The 23,537-nt window shown below is 42.5% G+C and overlaps 1 protein-coding gene across 2 annotated transcripts; it reads right to left on the minus strand.

Annotated features, from left to right (window-relative positions):
• Positions 1-577: 577 nt before the first annotated feature.
• foxn2a (forkhead box N2a) lies at positions 578-22,266 on the minus strand. Of its 2 annotated transcripts, XM_023963154.2 has the most exons (6): positions 22,087-22,266; positions 7,713-8,290; positions 6,203-6,327; positions 5,987-6,036; positions 5,285-5,353; positions 578-3,675 (listed from the first exon to the last, which is right to left on the minus strand). In XM_023963154.2, the coding sequence occupies exons 2-6, from the start codon at positions 8,274-8,276 to the stop codon at positions 3,251-3,253; spliced, it is 1,233 nt and encodes a 410-aa protein (XP_023818922.1). In that variant the 5' UTR covers positions 8,277-8,290; positions 22,087-22,266; the 3' UTR covers positions 578-3,250. The 2 variants fall into 2 exon arrangements, with proteins under 2 accessions (XP_023818922.1, XP_023818923.1); XM_023963155.2 differs by lacking the exon at positions 5,285-5,353 and having other exon boundaries at positions 22,087-22,264.
• Positions 22,267-23,537: the final 1,271 nt, after the last annotated feature.

Here is a 23,537-nt window from a genome sequence, read left to right on the forward strand (position 1 = left end):
AGGGATGTTGCTCTGATTTCCAGCTGAATTGAGGCAGTCAGTAGGGAGAACACCCCCCCCCCCCCCCCCCCCCAGCCCCGCCGCCGTCCACACACACAGAACTCTATTGAACAATAGCCCCGCGCCCGTGGGCCTTAGGCTAGTCAGACGAGCCCTTGTTCAGGGTCACACCATGCTCATCCCACAGTCCTCCATGACTAATTAACTTACAGCCAAAGAGTGTCGTTAGCACTTTTGATGAAGCATCAATCAGCGGCACAGCCCTGGAATTTACATTGATGCGAGGTGCACTGCTGGCCGCCTGCCACGTCGCCGCTTTCAAAACAAGCTGGAAGAAAAGGAAGAGTGAGGCAGAGCGGCCGCTCGCAGTCAAAACACAGAGAAACCGATGGGAAATACCGGCCAGCCGAGGCACGGATTATGTGAAACCCGAACGCTCCTGACCTCTAACGGAAAGAAAGATGATCTTGTGACCTTCACAGCAGACGGCAACATTGATCAAACATAAAGCTATAGTGGTCTGCCGACGAGAAGCGAAGGCACTTGCAAAAGTCTGAGACAAGAAAAGAGAAAGAAATAACAAGAACAGGATATTTATTAATATTTTTGTAATACCATATATAATGCAATTGCATATCTTTGGCGAAAATAAATCTTATAAACATTTTATCAACAGAGGTTAGGATACAAAAACCAAAAAGGTGTGTCAGTCCAATGAACATGGCAGACAACAGACAAACTGATACTGGGTTGGCAGCTTTGTCAAATGCAGGAATTATTACACCCATAGGGATCTGCAACATAATCACACAATTAATATCCAAAAAACAGCTGTTGAGCGATGAAGCAGGCAGGAATTTCTTTTTTTCTTTTTTATAATTTGTGCAAGTCATGGCACCACAAAACGTTTAGGTAGATCGTCCACACATCTGTCACTTTGATACCAATGGTACTCTGTCAAACGCTGCAGAAAGAGCGAGTTCCTTTACCAGTCTTTCCGCGGTTTCTTCTGCAGCTTTTTGCTCAAATGTGGTAACGTCCAGTTTACGGCGAACTCACCCCCCCCCCCCCCCCAAACAATACTCGGAAGCTGTGAGTGGCAGTCAGAACCTGTGATGAGCAACAGCTGATCTGAAGTTTCAGACTAAACACCTGAACATGATTTAGACATGAAACAAAACGATTAAAAGCCTCAGACGGAAGGAGAAAAAAAAAACCATCTGCTTCTGACCACGAGGAAGAAAATCTCTTTTCTAACCAGTTTGATGAACAAGAGAAACCAAAACATTAAGAGAAGCTGGCAGTCATGTCATGTTTGGGGAACAGGGGGTACTTACAAAGAAAAACATTGGCAAAATACAAAAAAAAAAAAAAAGTATAGATGAAGAAAAGTCAATAAAAGAATTCACAGGGTAGAGAAAAATAAAGGTGCCTGACCATTTGTTTCACATGACCAGTGTTTGATAGAGCATAAATCCCATAAATTAAAGGCATAAATAAAGTGATGACGAACATTTTGTTCTTGTTTTCACAGCAAAAATAAAACCAGTGTATGCCAGCATCAGCGCTGAGAACATCCTTTTTCACAATTCCCGCTCTAAAGCGACGCCGTTTCCACCTAAAGGTTGCTTTGGTCGCCGCGCTGCCTGCGCTCTTTCTCCCATTTCCTTTTTTCACCAAACCGGGCGTGTCAGCAGCAGGAGCCACAGCGACCGCGGCCGAAGTGTTTGGCACTGACAGTCGAAGCGATACCGGGACCGTCCAGGCTCCCAGCGTCTTAAAGTTCACGCGGCGGTTGTGGTGTGTGCACAAGCGGCTCACAACTTCCTGTCAGGGAACTGCACACAGTCGGCGACGTAACACTATTTCCCGGCTTGAGAGGAAAACGCGTGCTTCCTTATTTTGTTCAAGCGGAAGAGTGGCAGTGAAACGGTGCTGGCTAGAATTTGGGTCAGTGCGTGTCCTCTGCTTCTCGCGTAGCTCTAATTTGCTTTGACTATCTCATCACCACAACAACAATCCTTTAAGGTTGTGCGTCAGTTTGGCCACAGGTTGAACCAACAACAGACTATCTGTCATTTCCTAAGTAGATCACAAAACAAGCCAAAATTTGAAAAACAAGATCCTCCATTATTTTTGAATTCCTCAAGCATCAAGGAGCCTCACTGCTATCACATGTTCACCGGGCTCTGTGGATCCACATTTCTTTAAAAAAAAAGAGTAAAACATATTTGTGCCCATCTATTCCTCTACATTTCAGGATTAGGCTGGAGTCGTCAAAAGATAAACGCACACACACAAAAAAACAACAAGGGAAACCTATGACAACGCGCGGCAGATGTTCACTTTGCATAGGCTGGCACCAAACACGTGAATGTACGCTCAGAGTTTGCACAACAAAAAAAGGGGTTTGGCAGAATGAGAAGTGGCTTTGAGCGGAAAAAAAAGACAACATGTTTGCATAAAAATGGGCAAAACATAGAAAACTAACTGTGCAATGAAATTTGGCAGTGGCAGAGTAATACTATTCCCATATCTTGTTAATCCTGAAACAGAGCCACAGCTCCTGTGTAATAAGTGTATCGCATTACGAGATGATACTAATACTCCATTCATTCTCCTAACTGTGAAGTTTAACTAGCATTCTCATGAAATAATGACAACAAGTTAAGGTTGTGGATGAATTATTGCATCTCTTTCTAGAGGAGGGTACAGAGCTGGAGCTCCTTTTGAAATAGTGGCGTCTTTTTTTTTTCCTTCTTTTTTTTTATCAAATGAAGCACAAAGAGGAGAAACTGATAACACCAGGAGGTTAGATCTTGTCTATTACAAACATGCATTCATTCGCTTCATAAATAGATTCACTTGGAAGAGGATACAGGTTTGAGGAGGAAGCATGCAACGTTGTGAGTTGAAAACCTTTCAGCTTTTTATCCCATTTTGTCTTTAAGAGAAATCTTCTTCTTATCGGACCAGAACGGGCAGATCCTTTTGGATGGGTATCTTGATGGTTCTCCGTGGCCCGAACACCCACCCCGTCCCCAGAGTTACTCTATATGGCTTTGTTCTCCTGTGTGACGATGCTATTGCCATTTGTTTTGTTGGACAGAGAAGCTCCCAAACAAAAAGAAAAAGGCTCAAAATGGCCAATGAACAATCAGGTAAGGAGAAGGAGGCACACCGGGACACGCGGTAGGGGTCAGAGGTGAGGGCTCACAGGGTCCGGAGTCTTAGGGGCAAAAAAATAACCTTATTTCCGGTTTAGTTTAGTGCTCTTGACAGTGTGTTTTGAGCCCTCCATGCTGCTGCGTATACCAGCCAAGTGCAGCAAGGAGCCCGCCGCTTCTTTCAGCTCCTCATCCAACTCTGGCTTCACTTCGCGACGCGCCTTCTTGCTAATGGGCCACTTGATGGCGGGAGGACGTCGAGAAGTCTGGTGGGGGCCTCTCTCGTCCCAGAGGTCGGAGTCCTCGTCACTATGGAAACCCTCGCTGCCGGCGCGGCAAGACTGCCTGCGGTCGCAGCCACCTTCGTCCATGGAGGAAAAAGAGGATGAGGAAGAACGGGAGGAGCAGCGCTGCAGGGCGGCGCTGCTGTAGTTGTGGTCCTGCTTTGGATCGCTGCTCACCAAGACCGAGTCTGGCCGGGAGAGGTCCAACGGACTGTCAGAATTACCTAAAGCAAGCAAAGACTAATAAGTATGCATAACGAAGAGAAGGTTTGCTTTATAGATTTCTCATAAATTCAACATCTGGCTAATTTACAGCTAAGAAATCCTACTGATAAAAAAAGAATCTAGCAGTTCGACTGTCCTTACAGACCTTACAAAACACTACTTAGTTTTGTCTACAACCATTGACTGTACATGGGAACTGGACTGAGTGAACCCTCCACCCTGGCATTTCAAACAGGAAGTGCTCCAAGAAGCCAAAATCTCACGTTCTTGGCTAATCCTAATATTTCAACGTCTAACATTCAGCACGTTTGATTGATGGGTTTTAAACCAATGACTGGCTATGTCCGAATTCCCTCCCTACTCCCCAACTAAACTTCAGGCCTCGAGGGCCAACCTCCTGCTGGTTTTTCAGAAAATCCTGCCTCACCTGCTCTTGATTACCTGGATCAGGTGTGTTTAGCCAATAAGGAGCCAAACAGGACACCGGCCCTCCAGATGATCGGGTGCGGGACTATTCAAAGCCCTGGATTTTAACGTCATTTGGACACATTTCTAAACCCATTTGCAAAAGTAAACGTAGTAAATATGAACATTTAAGGAAGACTGCGAACCCACTGTGTTCGGACAATGAAAACCTGGATGATGAGCCCATTTCTCATTGTCTGTCCCCATCAGTTAGGGGGTGGGAGGTGTGAAAGGGGTAGGAGGGGTTGTGTGTAAGTATACGGAGTAGGGGCTTTATTTAAATTTTCGTGCTTGTTTTACATGATTTCTTTTTTTAATGTAAAGCACTTTGTGTTGTACCTTTATAGTTAAAGTGCATTATAAATAAAGTTTGATTTGATTACAAGAGAGAAATACAATTTGACCGTTCCAGCGCAATGCATTGTGGTCTATATTCTCTAATATAGTGAGCATCGATGCACACTAGTTTTTCACAGACATTCACCAGGACACTAGATCTGTAGATTAAAACACCCTGAAAAAAATGACCAATGCCTGAATTAGTGCACCGAGTAGTTTATCATGGGGGATGCGTTCCATGAATAACCGATGGGTAAAATCTATCGGTAGGATTACAGACATTTAAGGCTGTAAAACTCCTCACTACACACTTTATACACTTTTCAGGCAAATTTTTCTCTCTTGTTCAAACTCTCAAAGTTCAAACCTTCAAAGCACAATAAGTGCAGTGTTATAGAATGAAAACAAAACTCTGTCAACAAAACTTTGCGTGATATCCAGGGCACTGGACAGTCCTTTTCAGGAGAGTAAATGGTTTTCTGTGAGTGACGTCACACTCACTCGGTCCAGTTCTCGCATACAGTCAGTGTCTACAACCAAAGTCTGGTCTAGAAATAGCCGGTTGAATGCAGAAGAAAGCAGAATTAAATACTGGTGGGGGAACACCACACAGTCTCAGCGAGAGAAGTGACTCTTATCGTCTCCAAAACAAGCAGCAGATTCTGTCCTGACACATAAAATGACACACAAAAGCACACAAACTGAAAAAAGAAAAATCAAGCAATGATTGGGTGGCATGTCAAAGGCAGGAGACAGAGAGCTAAAAGAGTGGGTGACAGTCTGCCTGCAAGTGGGTTCTCTTACATGGGTCAACGTGGTGCCCAGGGGCAGAGTTTAAGAGCATCATGGCAGTGGCAGCATCAATGTCAGACTCTGGAAGAGGAGAGAACATGCATGATGGTCAGTCCTAAGACACTGAAATATGCTAGAATGGCATCTCTGCTAGGACTGAAGCGCATGGGCTGGATTCCTTCAGTCGTTTTGGAAATAGGCACAAGGTGACCCAGCGGATGCTTCCTGAACACAGCGGCTTTGCGGAGGGTTTTACCGAAACAGAGCAGAGGATAAATTCAAGCCACTTGTGGTGAGAGTGCATCTGATCTTTTCAGACCTGACAAAGTGTCTGAAAGCCTCGTAGCTCACTTCTGAAGCTCTAAATTATTAATGATTACAGTGAGACTGAGTGCTCAACACTGAGCACCAGCAGAACCTCTGCTTGTCGTCAAGGTTACAAATCCAGGAGGCAAGAAAGGGAAGGGGTGGGGGCTGAAACGCCGAATGAAAGCCCTTCATGTTATGGTCTGCATGAGGCATCGATGACTTGAAAGAAACAAATCAAACCAAGAGTTGAAGGACAAAACGATGCTGAATGTTTCGGGGGCTGAAATGTGCAACGGCAACATAATCAAAATACTGCACAGACACAAGCTTGGAAAAAAAATGCACTTCTGCTGGGAGGCCCCCCGTTTACGGCCACAAACGCAGGTCACGTCGCTGGCGTCTCACCTTTGAATGAGCAGCCTTGTAGAATGAGATGGCGGGGGGGTGAAGAGGCACTGCAGAATGTAAACAAAACACGTGGAGTCAAATTTTATTGAAGAAATGTTAAAAAAAATAAAAAGGGAGGGAAAGTTTTGTCAGAGGTTAGTAAAATCTGCCAACTAACGCTAAATATCAGTGTCGCCCCCCCCCAAAATTAAAAAACAGATGATGGCAGGTTACCTGGGTGGGGAGGCGGGCGGCGTGCAGAAGGCAGATGCGGCTGGGAAGTGCTGCTTCTTGAGAGCTTGGATTAAGTTTGGGCGGTACTCGGGGTCGACACACCACAGGGAACCTTTCCCGTTGGACTGCAGGACAGAGCAGGCTCGGTCAGACCTCACAACCCAAACTTGTAAGACACTTGGCTTCACGTTGCATCTAAAACGTATATATCAGTGTTCGTGCACGGCAGGGTCCTCCGTGCATCGCTGAAGCGGAACCACTCTGCAACCTGCATTTCCACGCCAGTGATGAATGTGTCACACCTCATTTATTGGTAATGCCTTCATTAGAGTTAAACAATAAATCCAAATTCTAAGAAACGTGGGAATCAAGTTAGTAAACCAATGTATTATTTGACTGATAACAACTAGATGTCATGTTTGTTTATTCTGACAGACATACGTCAGCAGTAATAAACATTTAAATATCACATTTTGTTAAAAGGGAACAAAATCAAGTTTCCAAAAAAACTTCCTCCTATTTTGCCCAAACAGTAGTACCTGCAGACTGGCTATACAACTCCAGAAACAGCACAAAAACAATCAATCCTTAAGCAGCCTTCACACAGTTTGACAGCTTTGCTTTAACAACAAATATGTGATGGGAGGAGGAGTGTGTGGCTCTTTATCTGCTGGTGGTGTATGGGAGAGCAGAGCGAAGCAGGGAGGGAGGAGAATAACCTTGACTCATATTACCAACCAGCTCTGATGCAGGAAGAAGGAAATGTCTCCATGGCAACGGAAACCACCAGCCAGTGTCATGTGAAACTAGTGCTGGTGTCTCAGCAGACGAAGGGCTCAAGCTGTGCACCTGCATGCTGAGCAGGCTGCCGCCACCGCTGCCGCCGCCGCCGCTGCTGCTCCGAGTCCTAACAACCGTCCCCTCCCAAGGTGGGAAACCAGCTCCACTTCGGCAGGTGCCGAATGGAGCCGTGCTCTCACGCCGATCGGAGTGAATGAGCTGTTTCCGCCGAGCCAAACCCCCGTTGACGTGTTTGTAAATTTAGCATCACCACCAGCCAGTAAATGAACAAATCACAGCGTGTTTCCTATCATTACCTGATTGTGCTTTAAGCTTTTTGCAACAGGAGAATACTCTGATTTCATTCGTTTTTATGAGGGGGCGCATCTGACAGTAGACAAATTGCTGGTTTTCTGCTCTTAAAGTAAACTTTGTGCTCTTCCTGCGGTCAAGTTCAACTCAGTGATGCTCCCCCCAGGGTGACACAGCTGCTCTACCTTAAAGAGCTTCAGGAGATAATGTCCTTTGTTTGTAGTTTGCTGTGTTTGCTTTTTCCCTCACAAGAACATCTGTAACCTTGACTGGATTCCACTTTTATCGCCGCAAAGTCAGAGGCGCTTGCAGCACTGCTTCAATCCGGGACCCAAGCCTTTGGCCCACCGGTGCACATTTCCTACCCCCAAAATGAACAGGAAGTGCGTGAAAACGATCCGCCCTCTTGCTGACCTACCTTTCCCAAACTCCTGTCGACCTTGCGGAAGCATTTGTTGAGAGACAAGTTGTGACGAACAGAGTTTTTCCAGCCGGTGGGGGCGTTGGAGAAATAGGGGAAGTGCTCGAGGATCCAGCCGTAGATTTCTTTCACGGGCAGGGATTTGCTGGGAGACTGCTCGATGGCCATGTAGATGAGCAGGGAGAACGAGAAAGGGGGTTTCGACTTCAGCGAGTCCCTCTCCCTGCCTCTGCCGTGTGACGAAGATGAGGAGGACGACGACGGGCCCTGGCTCGACCCGTAGTCTCCTTCTATGTCAAAGAGAGGGCTGCCACTCGGCTGAGCCTCAGGGCCCCCCAGTGTAAAGTTCTGCAGTAAGTTCTCGTGGAGCCAGTTGAGGTTGGTTAGCTCTTCGTCCTCCGTCCCGCCAGCTCGATCCACACTTGTTGCCAGCGGACTGGAGGCACATTCGGCCTCGGGCAGCGTTCCCACGCCACAGCCACCTCTGAGTCCTGTCCGCTCATCTTGCATACCCGGAATCTCCGTTTTTTTATCTGGTGACATCCCAGTGATTGGACCCATTAATTCAAAGAGGTCTGCAGAGAGAGAAAAGATAGAGTTAGCAACACTAAAGTTAACTAACACTAAAGAAACGGTTCTCTTAAAGCGGTGGACCTGCATTCAGATTTCCACCGGCCTGCAGGCTCCTGTCATAAAATCAATAATACTTTCTAACAACGTTGTGTACAATTTCTTGATTTTGATTGGCTAAATTCCATTATTAGCCATTGTAAACCTGCGGCAAGACTGTTGCAGGACCCGTCTGTGACACTTTTCTAAAATGTGGACAGTAAATCATAAAAAGAGAAAGTTGACAGTGGGAGGTGCCACTGGTCACGTTGTGGTAATGAGACACATGGGGAAAAGGAGTGGACTTTAAATATTTTTCATTAGCCTGCAGCAAAAACACAAAACAGACCCCACTCAGTTGCTAATTATTTTTGGGAGGAGCTGACGATGACACGAACGTGAGTGAAGAGCCTCAAAGTCCCACTCCAGTCGTCTTGTGATCTATTTTCAAAGTGTTCACAGTCATCTTTTAATCATAAATATACAGTCTATAGGCAATATTTTTAAAAACCTGTGTCGTTGACATAGTTTCTGCAGAAATTCGTCTTTGCGTTGTGACTGTTGGCGTGAAGTGAGCCGGTTTTCATTTCCCATCATTCCTTTGTTTACATGCACTACCGCTAGCTTACAGCCCCTCTCAAAAACCAACCTAACATTAGCAGGCCAACAAAAACTGGCAGGCAATATTGGAGTCATCCAGCTGTAGAGTTTGGAGCCAAATGGCAGCTTGGACGAGGAAAATCATGACGTACACGGATTTATTTGTTCATTTGCATGATTTACATTTAGAAATCTATTGAGAGCATTTAATGAAATTTACCACTTTATGAGAACCAGATTTAATGTATTTTTCTTTTCCAGACAGATGTTCCAATGTATTTAGATATTCAATTTCGTTCTATGACAAGGAATAAAAAGTGTCACAATAATCTTCAATAAATAGTTAATTTGCATTTAATGTTTTTAAACGATGATTGGTTGGCCCTAATACATTTTCACCTCACCAAGTCTTGCCCTCCAAGGAAAAAGTTGATCTTAAAGGCTTCTCCTCTTGTCATAGCCCCCCCCCCCGGCTTGGCCTTAAACTGTCCCTCCTCTTGACTCGAATCAAGAACCTTTGAGGAGATCCTCAAGAGCAACTAAACTGACTTAAGAATCCACTTCTAAGCTGCCACCACACTACAGTCAAGACCCAGCAGCTCGTTATGTGGAAATGAGCACGAGAGAGTCCAGCCTCTGCAGGAATGAGTGGAAAGCCAGCGTCTTAGGCCGCCGATGGCCCTTAAAGGCTGATCTGCATTCGGCGAGGATCAAGTCTCAATTTATTCCATGTCAGATTAAGTAGTATAAAGAGGCTTCAACCCCAGGAGATATCAGCCATTTAACAGCACAAAGAAACTCAATACGCCGGCATGAACGAATTCCCCTCAAGTACACTTATTACTTTAACAAGAACACTTTAGATTAACACCACCTGTGAATCAACATGGTAACTTAAACAGTAAAAAAACACACATGTAGGAGGAGCACATACAACTCCACTTCCTGTTATAAATCATTGTAAAAACTCATTCTAAAGCAGGCTTAAAGCAGCTTTTTGAAGTAGACTTTCTTTGTGTTGACCACGCCCACATTCCTCATATGTTCGTTTTGCTTAGCTTGAACCAAGGATTCATGTATGAAGTTTTCACAATATTCCAGTGAAAAATGTTCCATAAACAGTGGAACGCCATTTTTGCAAGCTCACACGCCAATGCCGTAAAGAATCTAAACATTTTAAAACCAATCATTTTTCAGAAGTAGCTTCCCAATTATTTTTGAGGAGTTAGGAGGCGATAGATCAAAATCTCTTTGAGGACTTTAAATTTGTAGAAGGTACTAAAGGGGATTTTTTTTTTCTTTCTGAGGTCAAAGGTCAAGAAATCTTCAGACGTCTACGGTCGTAGACTTTAGCTGGCAGTGTGTGTGTGTGTAGAATTTAGTGAAGATCGCTTGAACAAATGTTTTCCCATATTGTGCGAAAACGTGAAAAATTACCAAACGTCACACGTTGCCTCAAAATGGCCACCAAGCTTTGGGCCCTGCTGCCATCTCATAAAAATTGTAAAATCTCCCCTGGATATCTTAGACTAAACCCCATGTTTTGAAATCATGTTTGAGCCCCATTCATTTTTTTTAACGGCGTCTCCCACTATGATGTCATCATTTGGGGGGAAGGGGTCATTCATTCATTTCCTTTGGGTCCATGCAGACTTGAGGCAGTTTTTTGCCTGTTGATGATGTTTTGGGTTTGGGTTATAGCAGCAGAAGCACTTTACCAAACATATAAAAACCTGTTTGAATCAAGAGAGAGTGTCTGGTGGGAGTTGTGTGGATTCTAACGCTTTCTAAATTTCACATCATAAGCTGCTAACCCCCAATGAAAGAGGCTAAATGTGTGTAACGTTCGTGCGTTGACTTGTACACGTCACATATCAGCACAAAACTTAATCCTGAGTGAACAAAAACCCCCATTCTTTCCAGTTCATGTAAAAAAAATACACTTTAGCTCAGTCTGTTTAGTTTAGTTTAGCAATCAGCTATTAACTTTTTATAACTGATTTGATGTTTTGTACAATTACTGGTGTGAAGATGTTGAACTATATAAATAAAATTGAAACAATGTCAACACAAACCAGAATTCAAATTTTGATATGGAAAATGGTCAAATAATAGTGTTTACAAATAAAAATATTACTATTATCAGTTTGATAGGTTTTAGCATAACAAGTGTCATAATAGATAAGTACAAAACACTATTTAAAAAGAAAATTATGTTTTAAACTTGATTTGAACAGTAATGAACAGCAATTTTATTTCATTTTGATAAAATCAGATAGAAAATCCTCCCAACTGACATTATTTTGGGTAATTCAGAGCTTTCTCTTTAGCTTAAAATCAATTATCCAGAGAGTATTTGCTTTCACGTACATTTTTTAACAGAACAGATCATTTCTCATCTAAAAATATAAAACCTGACAAACTCTCTAGAACATAAACAAGCAGGGGTTTTGCATCCTGCTTTGAAAGATCAGCGGAATAAAGAGCTCACACTTTGTCTCAGCTCACAACAAGCTTTATGTCCTGGGCGTCACCATGGCAACCAGGCTGTCCTTTCAATTACAATCAGAAATCCTACAAAGAAGAGTCAGTATGAAAAAATAAGTAACCCATGGCGGCTGACAGAGAGAAGCGCCCCCTGTAAGGGAACGCTCCTGCCGTAGCGGCGTCCCGAACGGCAGATGTCTCGGCTCGGAGGAGGTCTGAGTGAAGGTGGGAGAGGTAAAGGTGTCTCGTGTGGCAGAAAGGCACGTCTATTTCAACTCTATTATGGGAACTGGGTCAAAGTCGAGGGTGGTTTGAACCGTTTTGGAGGTAAATCTGCCATAGCACGTCAGAGAGAGGAACAGGAAAAACCCGCCCTGCGTATGAGAGACTTATCTTCACCGAATTAGAAAAAGAAAAAAAAAATGCTGTTTCCAAGCAACATTTAGGAAGTAAGTGAATGAGCTTTCCCTGCTGACGGCAAAGGGAAAGACAGCTCAAACATAAGAAAAGGCAGCGGATTAGATTAATTTGTGAAAAGACAAAGCTAAACAGAGAAAAATGTAAGCAGACAATTCAGAGAGACAAAGACACAGAGTGGCTGGGTGGTGGTGGTGGGCTGAGCAAGTTATCCACCGTCTAAGATGAATCACAGCTCTCAGCAAAGTGGAGCAATCAGATTTGTTAGGCAACACGAGGACTGCCCATTTATGTAAAAAAAAAAAGAAACATCTCTGCTAAAGCCAAGAACACATATAAGCTCTGACATGACAGGTTCACTCCCTGATTTCATTTACAGGAGTACAGAGTACAGTCTATAGTTTTCCACAGTGGGCAGGAATATTTTATTGAAAAAGACATTTAAATCTACGAGGGATTAAAACAAAGAATTATTTCATCAAAGATGAAATAATCTTCAAATTGAAAACATGATTTAAAATTAGATTTTCCTCTAAAGAACTTTCTTAAATAGGTTTTAGCAAAAACCATCAACTGTATATTATGACAACTGGACTCAATGACTCCTCCCCCCTGGGGTTCCTAACAGGAAGTCTCCGCTGGCCCCAAGAACCCAAAATCCCATAGTCTTTTATTTATATTTGTCAGTATAACTAATCTTACTCTGCTACCTTTTTCGTTCTTTATAATCCGAATGTTTAAAAATAATATTAGGTTTGTAGTACAAGTTATTCAAGTCATAAATTGACCAATCAGCTGCCTCCATAAAATATATGGGGTCTTACAACCAATGCTCAAAATGTTTGACATATTTTGTGTTGTCTGGTTCTTTAACAAGAAGTAATCTCTAGAAAAGATTAAAATTTACAGTTGCTTAATTGGAAATCATTTAGTTGTGGAAGCTGTGAATCGGATTCAGATCTAATTAACCGTTTATAAGCAATAAGGAGTCTTTAAAGTGACATTGTTCATCCGTTTCAGATAAACCAACTTAATGAAAAGCACCAGAGCTGTATGTGCAAACAAAATAAATAAGCCTATTGAGTAGATTATATTTATTATGGACGCCACAATTCTGGGTTTAAAACCCAATCGTATGTTACAACAGTGAACTGAACTGTGGGGAAAGCGGATCGTTGTATCCTGACTGCATACCATTAAGTCACCGTTTCAAGCATCAAACAGGTAAAGTTTGAACCGAATGGTGAAAAAAAGTGCATCGTAGCATCCCTAATGTTTATCTGACCTAGCCAACAGAGAATGCTGTTTTCTGATGACAAACAGTGATGTCACAGCTAAACACAGATCTGCACAGGTGTGGCTGAACATGGATGTGATTCCAGCCAGCCGTTTAATTGAAAGGTGTGGACAACTGTTCTGGAGAGTCAGCTGTAAACCCTCCATAATGATTATCCTTCCTACTTCGACAGGCCACGAACCCTGGCCTGTAAACTAAGTTTTACGGCTCAGAGATGATATTTAACCAAAGTTTGCTTTAACATCTTTGCTAGACCCATGAAGCCTTAGAACCTTTAAGAATTTAGATTTTTTAATATCATTTTAATCCGGATAAATGAGAAATCTGTGCATCATCACGGCAAATATCCTCCCCACTACCAGTAATGCCAAATTCTTGAATATCTCCCGTTCCAACCACTGCATACTATTGAATTAAGTCATTTTTGGATCTACTGAGGACATTTGGGGCTTCTGGACAATACTAAACATGAAGGGGTGGGGCTCCAGTTGTCAGGGGGATCAGGGAGATCTTTTACCAGGACTACATCTGGTCCATCACTTCTGCCTTTTTTCACAATGCCAGTCATATCTAAGAACACATCACAGGGAGGCGCCTGAGAAAAAATAATAATAGGGCACTAGTGAGTTGGGGGGGGGGGGGGGGGTGTGTAATAAGGCAAACTGGCCTGTTGACTGCTGCTCATCCTTGAAAATGCAATGGTGCTGACCTGATGCCTCATCTACAAGTTAAAATAGTCCCGCACGCCCGCCTCATCATATTCATGTGCAAACAGACGGCCGAACGGCAGGTGCTGCCGCACATTCCCCCCCATTTCAAACAGCTCCTTTATGCTGTTAAGCACTTACCTATTCAGATATACACAAAGACACATGGAGGTAAATGCAAGAGACAAATCCAGGAGTTGAGATGATGGCAGTTTTTTTTTTTTTTTTTTTTTTGCTTGTATTCGTTTTCCTGGAGTCAATCTCATGATCAGGATTCAGTTGCCACAGCAGCCGATGTTGTAAGGGAAGCTATTGTGCTCATGTCTGTGCATGAAGACAGAGCTAATGTGTGTGTGTGGGGGGGGGGGGGGGATCAATACAGGCGGAAAATGCTGAGGCCAGCAGTCTGCTGCTGTACTCCAAAAAACCTGTCTGACAAAGAGCAGTGGGAACGGCAGCCGTCCAGCCGAATGTCACGGAGCACCCGGCCGTCATGAAGAACCGCTCCAAAGAGAAAAAAGAAAACCCCTTTTCATTCTGCAATCCACATGTTCAGATCACCAAATATTCGGGATAAAACAACATGGAGGCTGTGTACACACACCACGCCCTCCTCACACAAAATTCACACAATCAGTTGACACAAACCAGTTACACAAAGGTGTGTCACAAGCCCTTGTGGTGACGGTTGTTATTTGACACCCTAACTGATATTTAGATGACTACCCAGTCTGGTTGGAGCTCTATTAAAGTGAATGAGACAAAGGCAGGAAGGAATACAGTGGAATAGACTGTTTCAGAGGAAAGCAGCTGACTGACCCCAAGCTTTTACTTCACACGTGGTTCAAATTATGCAATTAGATACCACTAAGTATCCATTCAGGTAAAAGTTAGTAAGAAAAAAAATTAAAAAGCCAGAATAGTGGATTTTCAAGTAAAACTCTTTGCTATATGTAAACAGTTTACTCAGTGCACGAGGTGAAAGCAAATGAAAATGCTCTCACACCGCATTACAACTGGCCCCACACTCAGCTCGTACAAAGGAGCAGTTGTTTATGGTCTAGTCATGTTTCCAAAGTGCTCAGTATTCGACTGGCTGTTTCAAACAGGGGACTGGGAGGGAAGGAAACACCTCCTGCCTGTTGAGGAAGTTCATTTTCAGAAAACAACTTCAGACCCTTCAAAGAGAATCCAGCCCAGTTTGCACCAAAACAGTAGACTTTTTTACTGACGCAGAGATGCAAATTCCACAAATAAGTAGCTTAGATTACAAGAACTGCTTCTGTTCACCCACCTCGGTGGCATTACCCTTATTCAGCAACTTCAAAACACACAAGACAACACTTAAAGTGCAAACAGAGGCAAGGCCTTCCAAAGTACACGCCAGCCCCCCAACCAAAACTGAAACCTTATCTCTTTGAGTGCGTCTTTAAATTCAGGGTACCAACGTTTACCGAGATAGTACACAACAGCCTCAACTGCCTGTAAACAACAAACATCTAAGGGCTTTGCATGTTGAACGCGTCCTAAAGTCCAGCTAGATTTGACCGTAAGCCCTCAAAGGAATGTTCCCTGAGAAGGTTCAGGTTTGAGATTACCTTCCACATTTGTTAAAGTATTGAAACACCTAAGAAGGTGAGTTTGTGCGTGTATATTCATGTGCCTCAGTCACAGCGGTTTGAAGGTTTTTGGACCACTACGTCTTTGGCTGCATTTTCTTCTTTTATTGATCTGAACTGATAAAGACACATAAACAGGGCCTGACTGAAAGCAATACCTTAATTTTTACGTTTGAAACTAGAAGAGCACATCACTTGAAAGTGAGTCATTGCTGTTATTCATGTCAAGGCTCACAGGTAACGACATCAATGATGTGGATGGTTTCTTAAATGAAAAAATGAAAAAAGTAGTAAATAAGTAAAGAACGCACCAGGAGGAAACTTTAAAATAAACTTAAAAGAGGTAAAGAATGAAAAAAAGCAAATTAATCCAAAGTAAATTGAATCCAAACTCACTATTGAGGAATACCTGAAGATTAGCCAAAATGTTTATATCTATCATTTATAGTTAGAAACGTTTTTTTTTTTTTTAGCTTGAAGTGTTAGAGTGTTGGATTTCAAAGAAATGAGGACTCATTGCAATACTCAGATCCATATTTACTAATGTTCATGGTTGCAGCTGAATGGTAGCCGCTTCATCACCCTAATGCAACCACCAAACTCTCGTTAATTATCCCGGATCGAGACAAACAAAAAGATGCAGATTGCTTTGACCGGTCATTGGCAAAATGAAGCTCTCAGTATTATTTTACTAACTGAAGGTTAAAGTCAACGGGTTACCAATTCTCTTGAGCTCAAAGCTAACAGATAATTTCCTCCATTGAAAAAAATGTATTTTGCACAGCTGCACTTACAGTCTGTAAAAAAGGCACACAGGACATGATGAATGTGCATAGAACAGAAGTAAACATAAATATTAAACTTTTTTGGAGATGTTGTGTGCTCACAACCATAGTAACTGTGATAGAATTTTACAATGGAGTTAAAATATCTATACCACTTTGTAATCTAATGACTGTTTTTCTTTTGTGCTACATCGGTTCAACAGATCTCCATTCCTGCATCCTCCTGTTAGCAGATCACAAATCAGCCTGTCTCTAAGCAAAGCAAATATAAGGCAAATAAGGAAAAAGAGCTGAAACCGTAGGTAGAAATATTTATTCAAGATTAAAAATGAACACTGACTCTATCTGAGAAGCTGAACAAGTGTGACATCACTCAGAAAAAGATTTACTTCCAGCTCCAGTAAAATGAAGTCAGTTCAGTTGCCATTTTTTTTTTTTACAAAAATAGACTCCACCATGTTGGAGCCAGACGTCGTCAGTAAACAATGCTTGCCCCAAGTCAATCTGAGTCATCGTTTCTATGGCAACCACTCTCTCTAATCAGGAGGGAGCTTTTTGGAAGTCCACACCCCTTACACTTGAAAGAGGGCTACATAAAATCTGTCAATCGAACATTTTAACATGAGACCACCTACTTTTATTGAGGCATCTGATTCCCTCAACAATTCATTCATTCATTCATCTTCCAAACCCGTTTATGTCCCTTTCGGGGTCACGGGGCTGCTGGAGCCTATCCAGGCCACGCGTGAGCGCAGACAGGGGACATCCTGGACAGGTCGCCAGTCTGTCACAAGGCCACAAATCACACACCCCAAACACACTTGCATTCACACCTATGGACAGTTTAGAGACACCAATTAACCTATGAAGCATGTGTTTGGATGGTGGGAGGCAGCCGTAGTCCCCGGAGAAAAACCCACGCATGCACGGGGAGAACACGCAAACTCCACACAGAATGGTCCCCCACCTCAAAAAAAATTTTGCGCACTCCAATCAGGAGCCAGCAGGCACTTCCTGTTTGGAATGCGAAGGAGGAGGGGTCATTCCATCTCTTCCTATATACAGTCAACAGCTCCAACAGGAAGTACCCAGTGGCTCCAAGAAGTCAACATCCCACTGACTCAGTCAATATATATATGTCAGAATAACCATTCTTGCTCTGCTACCTTTTTTTAAACGTGTTCTTGATCATTCTCTTTATTTTTCATGATATTTTTGTCTGTAGTGCAAGTTATTCAAGTTATAAACTGGCCAATCAGACGCCTCGACCAAGTATCTGCTCTCACATCAAACGTTTAAAATGTTTCATTGACAGATTTCTTGTAACCGGCTTTCAAGTGGTAGGGGTGTAGACTTCCGACAAGCTCAATCTTGATGGGCGAGAGTGGTTGCCATAGAAATGCTGACTCAGACCGGCTCGTAATAATCATTCCTTACTGACGTTGCTCCAACATGATGACGCAAAAAAAAAAAATGGCGGCAGAATTGAGTTCATATGGTTGAAGCCAGAAGGAAGTGGGTGACGTCTCACTCTCACTCGGTCCAATTCTCGCATACTAACCCAACATCTGTCTTTTCCAATAATAAAATGTTAATTTTCTCCTCTAATCTAACTTTTGAAGGGGTAAAATGAAATGCTTCACTGTTCTGCAGTGGTGCAAGTTTCAAAGGTGAATCTAAGAGGCAGGGCTAAGAACTACACCAACTTGCTGCTGTATTGTAGCGTTTCTTCATTCTAGGTGATTGTTTGAACACAAGCTTTTCTGTTTGTTTTATATCATGAAATTAATTAAATAAATCCTGTTAATCCAGCCAACAGGGACGAGACAAAGACCCATTGTGTCACAGGACGCAGCCCTGCTCGCCTTTTCCTTTCCTCCAATCAAGGAAACTGTTGCTTCCATTGAGGCAACATCAACACAGAAACACAAAAATACAACCAGAGAAAGGGAAACAGGGCATCTCATCAGAGGCTGCTGTGCATTTGCAACTCAAATTCAGAGCTGCCTTTCGTGCTCATTACGGAGCAGAAATGTCTGCAGACTTCAGGGGATGTCCCTGCTGTAACGATCACACCGGGTCTATCAGGATATTCAAAAAAAGAATCATCCAGCAAACACCTGCCTGATGGGCAACAGAGAAACGTGAAGCTCAAGAATTAGAAACTCAGGTAAAAAAAAGGACTGTTTACCTTGAAATCCTACTTAGGTCTCATGAAACCAACTTTTCTGGTCCATATAAATCACTTTTTTTTTTTTTTATTAAAGTGAAGTACTACCAGAAGGCCACAAAAACTGGTTACTTCAGCAAAGCCGGAACTTCCTTATTTTGACAACCAGTAAACTTTTTTGATTACCAGCCACATGGCTGGTAGATTACAAAAGCCTCCAGCACACTCAGGCTTTGAGTAAAAACATGCAAGTCCTCATTTCAACGGTTATTTCAAATCATTCAGATTAAAAAATATATATCTTATTGCAATAAAGAGAAACTGTTTAGTGTTAAAATATTAGACATTTAATTTTAGACTTGAAACAGAACTTGCTGATGTAAAATATCAACTGCCTTAAAATGTAATTTATCTTAATTTCTCGTTTATCCAACACAATCCTATATCTCGAGAGTTCTCATCAGACTCGTGAGTTTCAGAGCAGTTTCAGTTCCTTTTGTCTCTTAGTGTTTATTGTCACAGAGAATCTCCTGGTTTTGTCTTTTAGAATTTCCTAGCTAAATGTGAATATGTTGTTTTTTGTTTTGTTTTTTTGCATAAATTCAACAGTCCTTTCAGTGAACGATGTTGTTTTCTTGGTTGAAAAAAACAGCCATATGCAACCACAAAGCTGTTTTGAACTAAACGTCCTCTTTTCCCTTGTATCACTTCCTTATTCATCCTGGTCATATAAGTCGTTTACTTCGTTAGCTTGTCTGTCTTCCTAACGTTAAACCATAGCACCATTTTGGTGCACTTTTACCAAAGTACGCCAACATCAGTACGCAAAAGGATGAAACGTCAAGTGAAACCATCATGGAAAATGTGATGTTAGCGCTCAAACCTGCTAGACGACCTGAAGCATTTTTTAAAGATGATCTTTATTGCCACTTGGGCGAGTGCGTTTTTTTTTTATTATTTCTACTTTGGTGGGCTAGCAAGTGTTAATTTAGATCCCTGCTGCCAACATTAATATAATTTTAGGGCTTTTTAAAATCCAACAAATAAAACTGTTAACCACAAACTGGTATTTGGGGTGTTTTAAAGAACAGTACATTTTAAGGTTTTGTTGAGACAAACTTTGAAGCTATGAGTCTCACGGATCAGCTTTTGTGGTGAAGTCCATGTTCCAGTCAGTCATACATCTACCAGGAGATTTCAGCCTTTCGTTTGCTCTGGGTCAGAGTACACAGCTCTGCGATAAGACTGATAACACAGAGAGACCATTTCAAACTGCTGATGGTGTGCCACTCTTGCAGGACAGAGGGTCACAGTAACATGATTAAACACTTCCCTACTGAGATGTTTTTCTACCAGTAATTCAGGACGGTGCAGACATGTCAATCTTCAATAGTATTTTCACACTTCCATATCCAATACAGCTGTCATCATTACAGTACAGTGGAACATTATAGTGACTCCTGAAAAATCACTTTTATGACTTTATAAAAATCATAAAATGAATGTGCAGACCTTGAGATGGATCTGACCAGAATGACTCTTCATTGCCAGTTTCTGATACTCCAATTGCGTGATCAAGAACCATTGTGGTGCAGTTAAAATTTGAATATTGAGGCAGTGAATTAAAAAACAAATTGGTCAACATTCTGACATTTTCCATCCTGATTGCAAAACAAAAATCTCATCTGTGCACCGTGCAGCAACCAATTTTCTGGACATATATTTCTGTTTAAAAATCTGCATAACGTTCTCAGTCAGAGATCCTTATAAATGCAAAGCATGGTGACCACAAAGTGTGAAAAACTGAACCGTATGTCTGAGTTAGGAAACAACCTCAAAACAAGAAGTATCACAGCTTTTGTTTGGAGTCTCCAAACCAACAGGTAAAAACTTTTCTTCAACCAATAAATGTGCTTTACATCACTGTGGGGATAAAAGCCATTTCACATCACAACCTCTTTACTGGGTTACAGCAAGTCTTATTTATAGCTGTGAAGTCAGTAGTTACCATACCCTTGTCTATTCTAGGAAGCAAACACATTTGCACTTTGGATGCTGGTGTGCACTCATTCAAATGTGGCTCTGAGAAGCTACATGCTAACACACAACCAGATGTCTTCACCTACCATGGAAATGTTACCGATAAAATATTGTCAGGCTAAAACTGTCAGACTCTTTGACTCTTCAACTCCTGGCTCTTTAGCCCTCCATTTATCAACCGAGGCATCAACAACTGCCACCCGCAAGAGGGAGAATTCTGTTGAGATCACTTCATTCATATTCGTAGCTGGAAAGTCATGTTTAAACATAAGAAAAACAAAATGAAAAATCCAATAATGGCTAAAGACGTTTGCTTGGGTTTGGCGTATTGATCACATGTTTTCACATTGGTAAACAAGTCTCGCAAGAAACAACCATAGATGGATTATTTTTTGTGTGTTAAACATAAAGAAAACTGGTTGAATGTGCAGTGTGGCAACACATTTCTGTCCTTTAGCCACCAATCTTTGGCGAGATCAGATGACCGCAGCGATGGCAGACCTTAATTTACTCAACCAATCCATTGATTTGATTGGCAGACTGGAAGGAGGGGGTGGGGTGAGTTAAAAACAACAACTTCATCTCCAAAACCAAAACCTAAAATCTGCTCTAAAAAAGACAAACCTTAGATAATAATAGCTCAAACCAAACCAGCAATCATTTTCAACCCAAATTCTGATGGGATCAGCATATTACCCATAATTCAACTGGTAAAAAATATCTCAATTGCTTAAGAACTGACCTATAAAATACAGATTCATACTCACAATCCAACATATGAACACTGATTCAGCATAGTCAACAGAAGCAGACAGATTTTTTTTTTCCTACACTCTGACATTGTTTTTAGAGCACAGTATCTGGGACAATCTTGTGATAATCCATTCCAGCATGTGCTTAGCTCCACAGCGCACCTCCTAACCTCTGTTTCCGTCTATAAATACCAGAAAATATTCTATCATTTATTGGGAGGTTTAAAGGGGGAATCCGTCTAACACGGAACAATCAACCTGTTCATTTAATGATATATTTTAAAAAGTGAAAACAAAGAGTGCTAAAAAAAAGAGGACTTTTATAATAAAAACTAAATGGATTTTTGTTTGCCTCACAAGCAACCACAAGAGTAGCACAACAAAGACTACAAAGTTTCCCATGATGACGCAGAGTCTTGCGTATTTCCCGATACTCGTTGAGACAGAACCTATACTTGGTTAGTTATGAGTCTTCTTAACCCTTAGGTGAGTTTGGTTCTCAGCTCTGACATAGTTTACCGTGACGACAGAGTAGCTTTAGCAGGCGCGCGGCGAGTCAGACCGCTAGCTTTAGCATAAACAGAATTTTATTCTGAATAAATGTGGTAGCCGTGTGTCGAAATAAATGCATATATTTTTTGAGGCTCCGTCAAAGGCTCCGGGTAACTTTCGGTGTGTGACACAGAAAAGTCACATTAACATAAGCTAGCTGACCACATGCTGTCGCTCGTTCTGCCATGCTGGCTCCTCTCTAAGCAAAGTCACTTGACCAATTTTACTTTTAGCTTCTTCCGAGCGCTGCCAGCTTCCTGCCCGACGCGTTCAAAACGAAATTCATTACCAAAAAACAAAAAAAGACAACCAAATAAATAAAAGTTAGATACTTACAATCATTCAAGACGTGTCCCGGTGATTAAAGACACGTCCGCGCGCCGTTTATTCAGATGTCTGTCTCACAATGTCAGAGATCAGATCAGCAGCTGCTTCCTCCATACACGCAGCGCGCAGATCACACAGCGCACGGCAACGCTACCAAACCCCTCCGCGTCGTCATGGCAACAGCTCCACTTCAGCCAATCAAAACCCCTCCCCTCCTATCTCCCCTGGCAACTGCCGCAGCGCCGGGGCTGCCGTGAACGCGCACGCCATCCAATTCTGCACTGTGCGGTGTTCTTTCAGTTTTATGGAACGAGCTACAGGACGCAAGGTGTTTTTTTTTACTTGTATTTCTAATTATTAAATTAGATTTGTTAAAAACAGAAGTAAATGTGTGCACGAATGTTTACTGGGGTGTTTGGGTAGTTGAAGCCGGACAGGACAGGTCCCACAAGCACGCTCGCGCGTATTCAGGACAAGGGTGCACAAACACCTCGGGGCGGAGAGAAGGCATGTGTCACCACACCCAGCCTCAGGACGATAGTGGACCCTCAGCTGGGCCCCTCCTAGACTGAGCCACAATTCAAGACCCTTGGACACACTACAGACACAAAATGGGTTTTCCTCAGCCATGCAGAAAAGGAAAAGTGATTTACTCAACTTCTGAAATAAAAATTCACGGCTGAGTGAAAGGGGTAACTTCAAAACACTTTAATTTAGAGTAGTAACGTGCTTCTTCAAGTGAACTTGTGGCTGGAGAAACCTGTTCGGTGGGTCTTGCCTCCTTGGCTGGATGTCTGGAGCTTTCCTGCTCGGCCGACTGATTCCACACCAAACTGTAACTTTCACATGATGGTGCTACCCATCCACACATCCCAGCCACTCCATTTCATGGGTGCACACGAGCGGCCCTCTCAACTGATCTAATAGCCTCTCTGTTTTCTTTGAAACCCAAGTACCTGCCATGCTGCAGTGCTTTAAATACTTCTGCGTCAATGTCAATGCGCACGTTGCTCTTCCCCCTTCCTTTAACCGGACAAACAGGCTAGGCGTGTGGTGTTTTTTATGTCAAAATTACCAATGTGATTGATTGTGGTTGGCTTTTTGACTGTGCATGGATTCCGTCTGTGCAGGGTCCTTTTGCTCAACAGGGCAAATTGATTAAAAAAAACAAACGTTATTCATCAATCCATTCATTCATGTTTCGGAGCTTTAGCTCAGGTTCCTATTGCATCATTTTATTACGCACTGAGCTATTCTTAGGGCCACAAGCAGCATAGATTCTGCCCCACTTTTCATTCCAGTATCACACCTAGGGATGATGAAGTTGAAAAGCTGGCAAATGGGAGCGAGGAGGAAAAGATGCATTAATCACCACGGAAACAGCTGATTGAGGTTGCTTTAAAAAGACAGAGCCCTCATGTTTGGTTGTTCGTGGTGCTACTAATCTGATCAGAAAACTG

This window comes from Oryzias latipes, chromosome 15 (genome assembly GCF_053564925.1).
Source record: "Oryzias latipes strain Hd-rR chromosome 15, Olatipes_Hd-rR_3.1".
Classification (NCBI taxonomy): Eukaryota; Metazoa; Chordata; class Actinopteri; order Beloniformes; family Adrianichthyidae; genus Oryzias; species Oryzias latipes.

Bases quoted from the DNA above. Each gene is read 5' to 3' on its own strand.
- foxn2a (XM_023963154.2), bottom strand. From the start codon at position 8,276: ATGGGTCCAATCACTGGGATGTCACCAGATAAAAAAACGGAGATTCCG. The intron at 6,328-7,712 runs GTAGGTCAGCAA...TCTGTCCTGCAG, and splicing joins TCGACAGGAGTTTGGGAAAG to TCCAACGGGAAAGGTTCCCT. The intron at 6,037-6,202 runs GTAACCTGCCAT...TACATTCTGCAG, and splicing joins CCGCCCGCCTCCCCACCCAG to TGCCTCTTCACCCCCCCGCC.